The 12,993-nt window shown below is 43.5% G+C and overlaps 1 protein-coding gene across 1 annotated transcript in view; it reads right to left on the bottom strand.

Moving 5' to 3' along the window:
* The window catches only part of LOC121167675 (sodium/hydrogen exchanger 9-like), a 557,393-nt gene that overhangs the window by 506,681 nt on the left and 37,719 nt on the right, over positions 1-12,993 (bottom strand). Inside the window, exons 3-4 of the mRNA XM_040997226.1 lie at positions 11,308-11,385; positions 9,753-9,829 (exon numbers count right to left, since the gene is read on the bottom strand). Of these exons, the coding sequence (XP_040853160.1) occupies positions 9,753-9,829; positions 11,308-11,385 (155 nt within the window). The remainder of the gene's footprint in view (positions 1-9,752; positions 9,830-11,307; positions 11,386-12,993) is intronic.

Raw genomic sequence — 12,993 nt, 5'->3', positions numbered from 1 at the left:
ACTTGGTAGTCATAGGTTTCCCAATACTTTTTAAAATATCTTATTTATATTATTTGAAAGACAAAATGATTTACACACACACACACACACACACACACACACACAGAGATATTCCATCCACTGGTTCATTCTCCTGATGCCCAGAACAACTAGGGCAGGTTCAGGTCAAAGCCAAAAATGAAGACCTCCATATGGGTCTCCCCTACAAGGGGCCAAAGCAGCTGGGCCTTAGTCCACTGCCTTCCCAGCACTTCAGTAGGAAGTAGAGGAGCTAGGACTAAGACCTGAACCAGCAGTCAACCAGCATCCCATGACAGGATGCAAGAGTTCCAAGCAGTAGTCTTACCCACTATACCACACTGCCTGATCCCTGAACCCTATTTTCTGATGCAAGCTATTACCTTGGTATCTCTTAAGATATCTTACAGTTCCTTCCTAGGAGATTATTTGCAAAGAAGGACATTGCAAGAAGATGGTGTCTATTTCACTCCAAAATGAAGAGGTGGAACCTGTGGGAAGTAGATGACTGTGGAACTCTAGTGAAGGAAAGGCTTCAGAGAGCTCTCTAGCCTCCTTTCCACTGCATGGGGACAACGGGGACACAGCGAGAAGATGGCCGCCTGAAGTCCTGAACGGAGTCCTCACTATAACCCAGGCCTGCAGGCACCTCAGACTGTCAGTCTCCAGAACCATAACAAATGTCTGTCGTTTATAATCTGCCCAAACTATGGTGCTCTGTTTAGCGGGTGGAATTGATGGAGTCACCTATTGTATTTCTTCCCATCCCCGGATGCAGATCTGCTTGCCAAGTGACTTTATCATATCCTCCACAATAGCTATAGTAACCTCCGCCATGTGTTGAATTTCGGACACCCTTGTGACAAACTGACCAGTGCAATGGCAATGATGGTGATATTGCCTCATGTCTAAGTCCGAGCCACAAAGAGCCTTTGCATTTCCATCCTCCCATCTTGGAGGGCTGCCTTGAGTCCTGCATACAAAGCAGTTCCATGTGACTAGAGATGAGCAACTCCATGGAGCAGAAATGAGTCATTCAACATTAGCTCCCTAGACCAATCACCCAGCACTCAGAATCAGCCGGCAGGTATGTGAGACTCTTGGGTCATTCAACCCAAGTCAAGCCCCATGCAGTGACTTCAGGTAAGAAGCAATGCACTAATGCAGCCCAAACTAAATTGCTTATAGAATTGCCAACTAAGAACAACATTGTTGTTTTAAACCTTTACTTTTTGAAAGGATTTTGTTAACGCAACAGTATAAGTTTATTCTCCTGTTTAATCTTTAATTGGAATGGAGTTGTGTGTGTGTGTGTACACATTTGCTATGGTTCTTCCATCAAATTTTGATTGAATTGAGAAAGAAAACACTTGACTTTATGTCTAAAGGTATCAGAAAATGAACATGAACCTGATTATTCCAACACAAACGCTTCACCTAACAGGAGTCCCATGGTTACACCCCTTAGAAAAGATTGCTGAATAATGACACTGCTTGAGTGAATTCTTTTTCAGAAGAGAGTACTTTGTAATTTTTCTCTGATAGGGTTATTTACTTTCAACATTTCTCTTTTTTAAAAAAACAATAATTTCCCACATTATTTTTCAGCACTTTTCAGTACTGTCACATCTGACATCAGGCGTTACTGACTTCCCTTTTGGGATCCCCCAGGACTTGCTTCCTTGCCTCTCCTCTATTAGTCTTATCCCGAACATCGCCAGGTTGCACCTGCCTGGATTCAGACCGCTCCGACAGCTTCCACACCTCTGAGGCTCTCTCTGGTCCCTTCCACCCAGGCTCTGAGCTTGCTTTCTCACACACTGCCCTTTCCTCTCTGCGACACAGCCTATGCCTGCCGAGATGTAGACAGGAGAAACCGCATCGCTCAGCAGCTGGGCTGTACTTGACAGATGAGAGTTTACTTTTTCTTATTTGGCCGTGTCTGAGCAGCGTGTATTTATTTTCCTGTTTGACACTAGTGACAGCTGTTACTGTGCCAGCACTGAGTCCAGAGAGTGAATGACAGCACAGAGGAAGCATGGGGCCTTGCAGCCGGACTCAGCATCGTCTCCTGAGCTCTACTGTTTGGCAGCCTCCTGAAGACTGAGTCACAGGGAGCAGCAGCCCAGCAGGATCTCATCGGGGCACTGGGATAAAGGTGGGCTTGAGGCCAGGAAGGCAGAGGGGAGAAAGAAGAGAGGAAGTGCAGCGAGAACACAGAAGACTGGGAGCCCAGTAAGCGTTCGCCCAGGGATGCTGCAGATACTGCTGCCCCCAAGTGGTGCTGCTTCCAAAAACGGAAGTACGCCTTAGGCTCTGGCAGCGCAGTAGCAATCTGTCAATGGTTTTTTGACACAATTATACTTTTTTCTTCTTATAGCTTGTGTTTCCATATTGTGTTCTTAATACACTCAATAAACACAAGAGAATTAGATGCAAATTTTGAACACTGATTATATATTGAATTCCTAGAAGCACACCACTCCAATTCATGAAGCCAACCATGTCCCAAAATACATCACTTGTGGGATGTCTTTCCATCTCATTCTTTCCTCTCTCATCCAGAAAGAGGAACAGCACTGAATTCTGTGTTTTCAATGCCATTACGTACTACACATATACAATATATGCCTTTATATCTATGTGTGCCTATGCCTAAAGAAGAGTTTAACCCTGACCATTTGCATACACTATGAAGATTATGAAAATGAAACCACATCAAAGGTAGTGAAGCCTCCTAGAGTTTAATTTAATGACCTGTCCTGCTTCTGAGACACATCCATGTTGTCCTAAGTAAGGTTATTTAATGATTTCCACTGCCACGGGATGTTACATGGCATGAATTCCGCCTCATGGAACCGCAGTCATCCCCATGGCTTCTTCGTTGTGAGCAGGTGCCTGCAGGCCTCCTGGTGCTCCTGTCCAGGTGGTCCCCATGGGAAAGACTCCAAAACCTAATGCTGAGGTCTGCAGACCGAAACAAAGTACAGCCACCTGGTGCTCAGTGATGGGGATACGGGCAGAAAGGTGCAGGTATCCACAAACGTCACGCTGCACTTAGACAAGCCTGCATGAAATGGTGTACTGTACACCAGGCAGGTTGATATAGTCCATTGCTTCTAGCCTGCACACCCCTGCAGCCTGTTACTGTACTGAACGGACGACTGTAACACAAAAGTAAGTACTTGTGTGTCTAAACACATATAAAGGTAGAAAAGGTGAAGTAAAAATACTGGAAATGGAATGTTTTTTTTCGACTGCACTATAACCTTGTTGGACAACTGTCACATATGAGACACCATGTACATGAAATTTTACTTCTAAACTTTAAAAGTCACATCCTGCTAACTACGCCAGAGTAAATTTAACTAAAAGAACAAACAGCTAAAAACAGACCAGGTATTCCAGATGTATGCTTTCCATCTTTCCCTGTAAAGCAAACAGGCAAGAGTTGTGGCTCAACAAGGTAAGCTACCACTTGGGGGTACTTGCATCCCGTGTCACACTGCCAGCAAGAGTCTCATCTCCCATACTTCCTATCCAGTTTCTTGATGATGTGTCTAGGTTTCTGCCATCCATATGGGAGATCCACGGAGTCCTGGGCTCCTGGCTTCAGTCTGGCCCGGTCTCAGCTACTGCAACCATTTGAGGAATGAACCAGCAAACGGCTCACTCTCTCCCTCAATGCCAACTTTGTCTTTCAAATAAATATATACATCAATAAAACATTTTTAAAAAGCACAAGAAGACTGGTGAATCTAAGTAATTAGGACAGTATGGCATTGGTGTAGGATTGATTACATACCAACGACACAGAATGAAAAGCTTGGACATAGAAACTGTTACACACGAGAGAGCAGATACAGATCCTTCCCAGACGGAGGACCAGACACTAACTGATGCTCCAATACTTCCTAACCATTTGAGGAAAGAAATGTAACTGGATATCTTCCCTTATCATGCACAAGACCCAGTTGCATAAAGGATACAAGTGCAAAACTCTGCAAAAAGAAGGAACACGTCTAATTCTGAGGCAGGAAAGGACTTATTAAACAAAATATAATACTGCTAACCAGAGGAAAACTCTGATAAATTTGAGTATATTAAGATTTAACTAGAGTCAAATTAAAATCTTATCTATAAACTTCTGTTCACCGGAGGATATTATGTACAAAAAGAAAATATTTACAAAATATGTAAGTAAATATTGCTCAATATGTGGAACATATAAAGAACTCCAACAAATTAACGGAAATGTGACAAGACAGCTCAATAGAAAAATTAATAGAAAGCTTAAAAAGGCATCATATGCAAATGAAACCAACTTAATTAACAGTTAGAGATAAAGAAAGACTTCCTTATCATTTCATTTCACACAAACCAGACTGACAAAAATTAAAAGGCAAAATTGGTATCACCAGTTTGCAAAATAATTTAGCATAATTTTGCAAAAATGAATATTCATCTGTAGATCCCGTCACCCAGCTATATACTCAGGATGCTTAAGCACATATTCAGGATGCTGCAAAGCAAAGGAATTCAAACACATAATAACTGGTTTATTGCTGCTACCCTGCATTGCCTGATAGACTAATAGCATCCCTATTTCCAGGTTTATCTGTCTACTCTAAATGCATCCTGGGAATCCATCAATTCTTACTCCTCATGGAGATATACAAAATCCCCTGTCTCAATCATGTGACTGCTTGGGACCTTGAAAAACACGTTGGTTCTTTGGTTTTGTGTATTGCAGCTCCCTACAGAATCTGATGAAATGGTAAAATCTAAACAGACTCTGTCCGAAGGAGGCATCTGAAAAGCTCCACTACCTCCCTGATGTGCTTATAGACCCCGTCTCGGGGTTCCTGTCCCTTGGGAGATGAACCTGCTCCATTCTTATCTCAAGGTCAGAACTACAGACACTTCCAGTGACTCGGCCTCCATCCGTGACACCCATCTTCCGGTTTGGGCTCTAGACCAGTCAATGTGTCCCTTCTCCTGGCCAGGTGTAACAGTCAGCACCTGAAAGATACCAAGGCTCACCATACGCCACCCTCAGGAAGAGTGGATCAGCCTTTCCAGTACACGTGCCTGGGGCATGTAGGTCTGAAGGTCCCCAGCGGGCAGGCAGAGTGACCTTGAGGCCAAGGGCAGAGGCTCCATTCACGCCTTACAGATGTAAGCTGTAAGGCGTGCAGCTTCTGGGCCATGCACGGTAAGGAACCCAACAGGGAAACCAACATCCCTGAGGACTGTCAGGTGAACGTAAACAACCTTGTGTTTATAAACCCAGGTTTCTCTGGGTGAGTTACCAGGAGTCCTGCAGTTGTAACAGAGTCAAATGGATTTCACTACATCCCTTCAGACACCTCCAGTGAAAGAAGGCAACTTTCATCTCCTCCTTGCAATTATATCAACAGCTATTTATTTTAAAACAATATTTTACTTATTTGAAAGGCCATACACACACACACAGGTCTGGAAAGATAAATCCTCCATCCTTATGTTCAGTCTCTAAATGGGTACCACAGTCTTAGCCAGATCAGACTGAAGCCAGAAACCTGGAGCTTCATGTAAGTTTCCTGTGGGTGGTAGGGGTCCAGGGATGAGCACCCTCTTTCACTGCTTTCCCGGGCACATTGACAGGGAGTTAGATTGAAAATGAAGCATCCAAGATTTAAATCAGAGCTCATATGGAATACCTTCAATGCAGTCAGTGGCTCAATTCTTGGCGCTATTAAGGCTGGGCCCCAAGCTACTTCTTTTTTTTTTCCCCACATTTTATTATTATTGCTATCATTTTATGATACAGTTCCATATTCCCTTATCCCCTCCCCAATTCCCTCCCCCCACCTAGTTCCTTTATATCATTAATAACATATAGTCATTCATACTCAATTATATGTCCATCACTGTGGGCATGGACAATGGCAGAGAGTCCAGAATCCTATTGTCAAGATATAGTCAACAGTTTCACTGTAAGTCCATCCTTGTCTGGAAACAGAAATGCATACCACACTGCATCCTCACATCTGAATGTTAGTCTCCATTATATAACTACTGTACATTCCCTTAAATGAAAAGTCATGATACAAAATCAACAATAGAAAGAAAAATAGAAATTTACAATGCCATGAAGTTAAATGACATGTTACTAGATATGACAGTCTCCATTACACAACTACTATACATCCCCTTAAATGAAGAGCCACAAAACAAACTCAACATCCGGGAGAAAAAAGAAATTAACACCAAGAAGTTAAACCACATGCTATTAAATGTATAACATGTAGCCCAAGCTACTTCTTAATGTTCAAACTTTTCATGATTGCCAGCCACAGTGAAGCACGTACAAATCTGGCATTAGTAAAGTCTGTCCCACAGGTGTAGTTATTAATCATAGAACATCACAGGAAATGTGAAGTGAAGGGGCAGGAGACTCTAAGAGTGTTTGCTCCGGAGTCAGATGGACTGTGCCCTTTGCTACCATCTCCTATGGCAACCTCGCTCCAGGTTCAGGTGTGGCACCAACCAGCTGACTCATCCTCCATTAAATGACTATCAGAATCTACTTTTGTCAGGAGATGGTCCAAGCTGATTGTCTTGAATCCTTCCTCTTATCCACATTATAAAAGCATGAGCCCATGCTACGGGAGTCGATCCCCAGGCAACTCTGCTTCCTCCAAAATGTGAACCATGTTTAGATGGAATTCCTAAAACTATCCCGTGCTGGCAAATGTGGCTGCGCAGAGAGGTAAGCTACCACTTGGGAAACTTACATCTTGTATTGGAAGTGCCAGGATTGGAGTCCTTGCTATTTTGCTTGGACTCCAACTTCCTGCTAATGTGCCTGGCAGCATCGGGTGACCAGGTTGGCAATCAGGCTGGAGCCCCTGGCTTCAACCCGTCTTAGCTCTGCCTGTGATGGGCATTTGGGAGATCCACCAACAGATGGAAACACTCTCATTCTCTCTCTCTCTCCATCTCCTTCTCTCTCTCTCTCTGACATTCTGTTAAATAAATCAGTAAATCTTTAAAAACACCTTCCTCTGTAGGTGAGAACCACTGAGCAACTGAAAAAGCATGTGGCATCTTAGCCCATGTAGATTGATTCATATGATTTTGTTTTTAGTGTTACTAGTCAACAAAGAGAAGGAAAATAGTTTTTTTTTTTTTTACATTAATAACTTGATTCTGGAACCAAACTCTCATTGACTAATCCCAGCTCATTCCTGAGTGTGGTGTTATTTCTACACAACCTCCCTGGGTTCATCTGCTGAGTATAATAGTTATCTACTTAATAGGATTCTTTTAGGATTAAATGAGATAATCCAAGAAAGTGCTTTATAAAAGGGCACAGTTGTGACAAGCAGGAAATAAATGCTTGATGTGTCTCCTTTTACTATTAATTTGCCAAAAAAATAAACAGTCATTTTCCACAGTGTCTCATATGATGGGACGTCAATTTGGCTTGAATTTAAGTAGATGCTTCTCCTTCCTATATCCTGAGATTATATGTTACAGACAGCATAAAACACATTTTTGTTTCCCATCCCAAAGAAGTGGACTTGCCAATACTCAGCCGTCATTGCTGCCTACGGGTCACGTGTCAATTCGCCTGTTACCTCCCATGGGCCCAATCCAGGGGTTGCGTCAATTCCTTTCTGGTTCCCCCCCTCTCTTGTGTGAGATGTTCTTGGACCCATCCTCTGCCAGCACGCATGCTCCGTGGGATTGTTGGCCATCTGCGTGGCAGCACCTCCGTTAGGAGTGCCAGGTCTCTTCCTTCCAGTGGAGCTGCTCCAGAGACTCTAACTCTCCTAGTTCTTATGGCGGTTCGCTCGCATGAGTTCAGGCCGTCTCCACTTCCTGCCGAGCCCATGCTGAGCGCCTCTTCAGAGATCTTCCCACGGCCGCTTTTTCCCCACTTTAGGATTTCCTCCCGTTACAGAGCCACCAAAACGACTGTCCTAAAATATTGATATGACTCTCTCATCCTCAAGTAATGAGTCTCCAATGCTTTCCTTTTCCTTGTTAGATGAGGCCCTGACGTCTGTAATTTGCTTCTCCCCTTCGCCCTTCAACCTGACAGCCCCCCTTCAGAAGTCACCCCATGTTGTATGCAGTTCAGACAAAGGGTATGGTCGCAAAGCTTTATCAAAACTACAGTTCCAGGCAAATTACTTTTCCTAACAAATTCTTACTTGTAATCTTTTAATCATACATCTCAAAGACTCTTGCCAGCTTTGAAATTTAAATATTAAGGAGCGGTGAACTAACAGAACAGAAAAATCCCCCCAGAACATGCTTTCTGAAGGATCAAGTACACTGTTCAATCAGGTTCAATGCCACACGGATGAGGCTCCGTGCACGCATCCTTCAAGTCTTGAACATCGTGTGCGGAATGTGTTGCTCTTTCATTGCCTTCACGACTCTGGATATTTTCATATAATTTAGTTCAAGGTGTTCTAGACTCGGCTCAAAAAAAGTTAAGCAAAGCGTTCAACATAAACCAGCCCCGGCTTTTAGGTTCCAGTAAGGAGATCCCCTGGCACCTCTGCACCCTGCTACAGGGTCACACTAAAGGCCTCATACGAGAAGGGCTGGAGGTGTAACTACAGTGTTTTCATTGTCAGTCTCTTATGATTACCACAGCTGTAGGCACTAAAACCCAAGGTAGAGTTGACCACATCAGTCTAAGAAGTCTACATTATCATTCTAACTGCACTTAGACATTTTTCAAAAAGGTTTATTTTTATTGCAAAGTCAGATATACAGAGAAGAGGAGAGACAGACAGGAAGATTTCTGTCTGCTGATTCACTCCCCAAGAAGCCACAATGGCCAGAACTAAGCCAATCTGAAGCCAGGAGCCAGGGGACTCTTCTGGGTCTCCCACATGGGTGCAGGGTCCCAAAGCCTTGGGCCATCCTCGACTGTCCTCCCAGGCCACAAGCAGGGATCTGGATGGGAAGCAGAGCCGCCAGGATTAGAATGCGGGCCCATAGGGGATCCTGGCATGTTCAAGGCGAGGACTCCAGCCACGAGGCTACCTTGCCGGGTCTAGTTAGACATTTTTTTGTGCAGTCAAGTTTAATATATTGCATTGGATTATAAGCGAATTGGATTGGCTTCATCACATTGGATCCTGTTTTGCTTTATGATAAGCTGAGACTATGTAGTTTGATTTAGGGCTCAGAGCATAACTAATACAATATAATGAAGGCAGGGCTGGGGGTGTCTACTGTATTATACAACGTGCCGGCGGTCCCGCATTGAACAACTCTGCTGATGCTCGGACACATCTGTTTCAGGTTGCTTCCCTGTAAATTTCCCCTTGGAGAGCTAACCCTTGACACAGAGTTACTACTGTACCCTTGTCCATCTCAAGTAAAACCCCAGCAAAGAAAACGGGAAGAGGATGCAGAATGCCTCTGCTTTGTTGAAACTTCAAGGAAACTGGACACAAGGTGCTTCATGGAACTCAGGCCAAACCGTACACTCTCCTGAAGTTCAGAAGACTGACACCTGGCAGTCCAATGACCTTGGCATTCATTGGAAGCCTTATGTTAATCAGCAAAGACAGAAGCCTCGGAATCATGTCAGAAATGTGTGAGTATATGTGAATTCCAGGACATACAATTTTCCAGTCAGTGCAAGTACAGGAAGCGTGTCCTCCCTCCCACAGACTAGGTTACCACTGGCCCCTAGAATTCAAGCTCCAAATGTCACTTACCCTATGACAATGCATGAGATGGCAGTCCCCAAGAAGGCGTATGTTAAAATAGATCCTAAGTTTTGAAAAAAGTGTCTCTGGAGAGGAAAAAATAGATTGTATAGAGTACATCAGCATTTTTTTTCTCTTAGCATAACAGAAAATAAAAAGAAAAGCATTCATTTCACAAGCCCTCCCTTTACTGTTCAGAGAAAATTTTGTTTGCAAGTGTCAATCTGGGTCATCTTTTGCGAAAACAGATTTCACTGATTTATGCAATAAAAAGGTAAAAGCAATGAAACAGGAAGAAAGCAAAGCATGCGCATCTGGAAGTTGACAGTGTAAGGATGAAAGAACCACCTGCCAGAACAAACTGGATCCAAGAGGGAGGGAATGGGTCAGGGCAGAACTCAGGCAGAACTCAGGCAGGATGTTGGACAATTCAGGGAAGACACTGTTTTCAAGCTATTTACTTATAAATATAACCCCTCTAAAATACTATTCTAAGATTATCAGTTGTCTTTTGGCTTTTATTGGGTCTCTGACATCTTCAACTTATGTCTTATGAATGTAACGAAGCCAAATTTAAACAGCAATTGACTTGGCTTTACTGAATCAGATGCCTGGTACTGGGACGGGAGATGAGTCAAAAGATGAGCTCAATAAATCCAGCCTCCACTCGAGTGGCTGCTTAGGAAAACTTCCCGTCCTTCACACAGGACCTGAACGGCCAGAACTGACAGCAAGAGGGAGCCTGAAGAACACAAATTAGTCAGGTCTGTGCTGAGCAGGCTGCCTGGCTGCTGGAAGCCATGGGCAGCCCGGGGGGAGCAGGGCCCCTGGCTGTGCACTGCTCCACCGAGGAGAGCAGCTTGTTTTCTCTGTCTCAGGATCCCACGGGCACAAGGGGACATCAGCACTGAACGCTAGTCACGTGAAATGCTAACTTGCAAAAGATGCACTGAGCCTGTGCCCAAGAATTGTCAGGTGAGGGCACAAAAACAGCCCTTGCCGCTCTCCCAGAGGACCACGAGTTTTCCTGATTTGGCATCTCCTGCTGGATAAACCCAATGGGAACTAGTCGGTGAACCCTTTGTTTAGACTCCCATAGGATAAACCACGGGATGGAAGTATGATGCAAGCCACATTATGCCATTTTACAATTTTCTAGGCGCCACCCTAAAACAAGAAAACATGAAACTAATTTTGATGTTTCACTTACCTCAACATGTTTAAAATACTACCATTTAAACATGAGATTAACGTAAAATATTGCAGAGATAATTTTGCATTTTTGTTCTCAATACAAGTCTTCAACATCCAGAATGCCTTTATAATTAAAGCGCATCTCATTTCAACTAGCCACGTGTTCAGGGCTCAGAACTGCACCTGCTTAACCGCCTGCTGTCACATAGGTTAGGCCCACAAGGATCGAAGCATCTTGGATTTTTATCACGGAATCTGAGGCAATGATGTTTTTACTAAGCAGGCAAGCCCATGAAATAAATAACTGCTTTTTCATCAGTGCTGGTAACAGCTTTGCTTAGCAACAAAAGAAGAAAAACATCAAGTTTACCTTCTTCAGACTGTAGCCGGCATGAAATATAATTGGTGGCAGCAAGACATTGAAGAATATCTCTGGGTCAAATGTCATCTGCCAGAAAAGACAAATGCACAGTTAGAAAGCTATTCGGGCCATTAAAAATGCATTGCAGATGTGTGCGACAATGTGTCTCTATCCTCAAATAAGAAGACGCCAAGGAAACAGTTACCTGGACAGCAATGAGACTAGATTTTCAGCCTCACCCACACATATGATGCCAGGATGTGAAAATTGTAACTGCTACTACAGGACTATACAACTGTGATAATATGCAGGAAAATGGAGGGAGAGGAAAGTGGGGATGGAGGAAGGGGGGGGGGAAATAGCTGTCTCTACCCATCTGTGTCTTAGAAAATAATTACTTTGAAAATTAAATTTAAAAATGTTTGACAAGAGTTAACAGCTGTTCCTTCTAGGTTCATATGAAGTGGTTTTGTTTTTTTTAAATTGATTTATTTTATCGGATTTAGTTAATTTATTTTATTGGAAAGGCAGATACGCACATTGGAGGAGAGACAGAGATCTTCCATCCATTGATTCACTCCTTAAATGACCACAATGGCTGGCACTGTGCCAATCCAAAGCCAGAAGCCAGAAGCCTCTTCTGGGCCTCCCACATGGGTGCTGAGTCCCAAGGCTTTGGGCCGTCCTTGACTGCTTTCTGAGACCACAGGCAGGGAGCTGGATGGGAAGCGGGACTACCGGGATTAGAACCAGTGCCCACGTGGGATCCCAGTGTGTTCAAGATGAGGACTTTAGCTGCTAGGCCACCACACTGCGCCCTACGTGAAGTGTTTTAGTAGCTATGTAATTAGCACAAATGAAAACAGAATAAAATACAAACTTTGAAATTCCTAAATATAGTGTAGCAATAAAGTAATATTTTAAATATAAAACCCTATGTACTTCTTATTTGGCTAACAACACTAATAGCACCAACAAACTTCATGAAATACAACTAACAACAATAAAAAAGGCAATGAAATCTAATCTGGGAAGGAAATCATTCATTGTTTATCAGTCATTAATTCCCCATTCTTTGTTTTATTTTTTCTGATGAAATGAGCTGGTGGTATTCAACTGTCTTGACTTCTGACAATGAATTATTCAAAGTTCTTCCCAAATAACAAATACTGAGAAAATTTTCTCTTCACTTTCTCTGTTGTTATCCTACTCTAAGCTTCTTCATTTGTTTTTCAAACTCCTTGGAGAAACAGACATAGAAATGAAAGTGAGCTTTTCTAACATTTGATGCCCTTTTTTCACATATGTTAAATTTGGTCCAAAATATCCAAGGATGACCTGATATGAAGCACAGTGAGATGAGAAATTCTCACATCCAACGCAATATTTGCCATTTGCTGGACCATCTTCACGAGAAACCTCATTGAAGCTCCCCTTCCCGGACCCTGCGCTCCATCCGGTCCCAACAGAACAGCGGTGGGAAGGCGAAAGCTGACAGCCTTCGTGTCCGGATGGCGGCTCCCCTGACCCAGCTGGAGTGGCAGGTTCCTGATTCGGCCTCATTCAGTCCCAATGACAATCATTTAGAGAACAGGCCAGTGGATGGAGGATGCCCCTCTCCGTCTCTCTGCCTCTTCCTTCCTTTCTCTTTCTCTGGCCTACACGCCTCCCTCCCACCCTCTCTACCACTCTGCC

This window comes from Ochotona curzoniae, unplaced genomic scaffold (assembly GCF_017591425.1).
Source record: "Ochotona curzoniae isolate NIBS_2020 unplaced genomic scaffold, NIBS_Ocur_1.0 patch422, whole genome shotgun sequence".
In the NCBI taxonomy this organism is placed as follows: domain Eukaryota; kingdom Metazoa; phylum Chordata; class Mammalia; order Lagomorpha; family Ochotonidae; genus Ochotona; species Ochotona curzoniae.
This window is presented reverse-complemented; position numbering and strand designations above follow the sequence as displayed.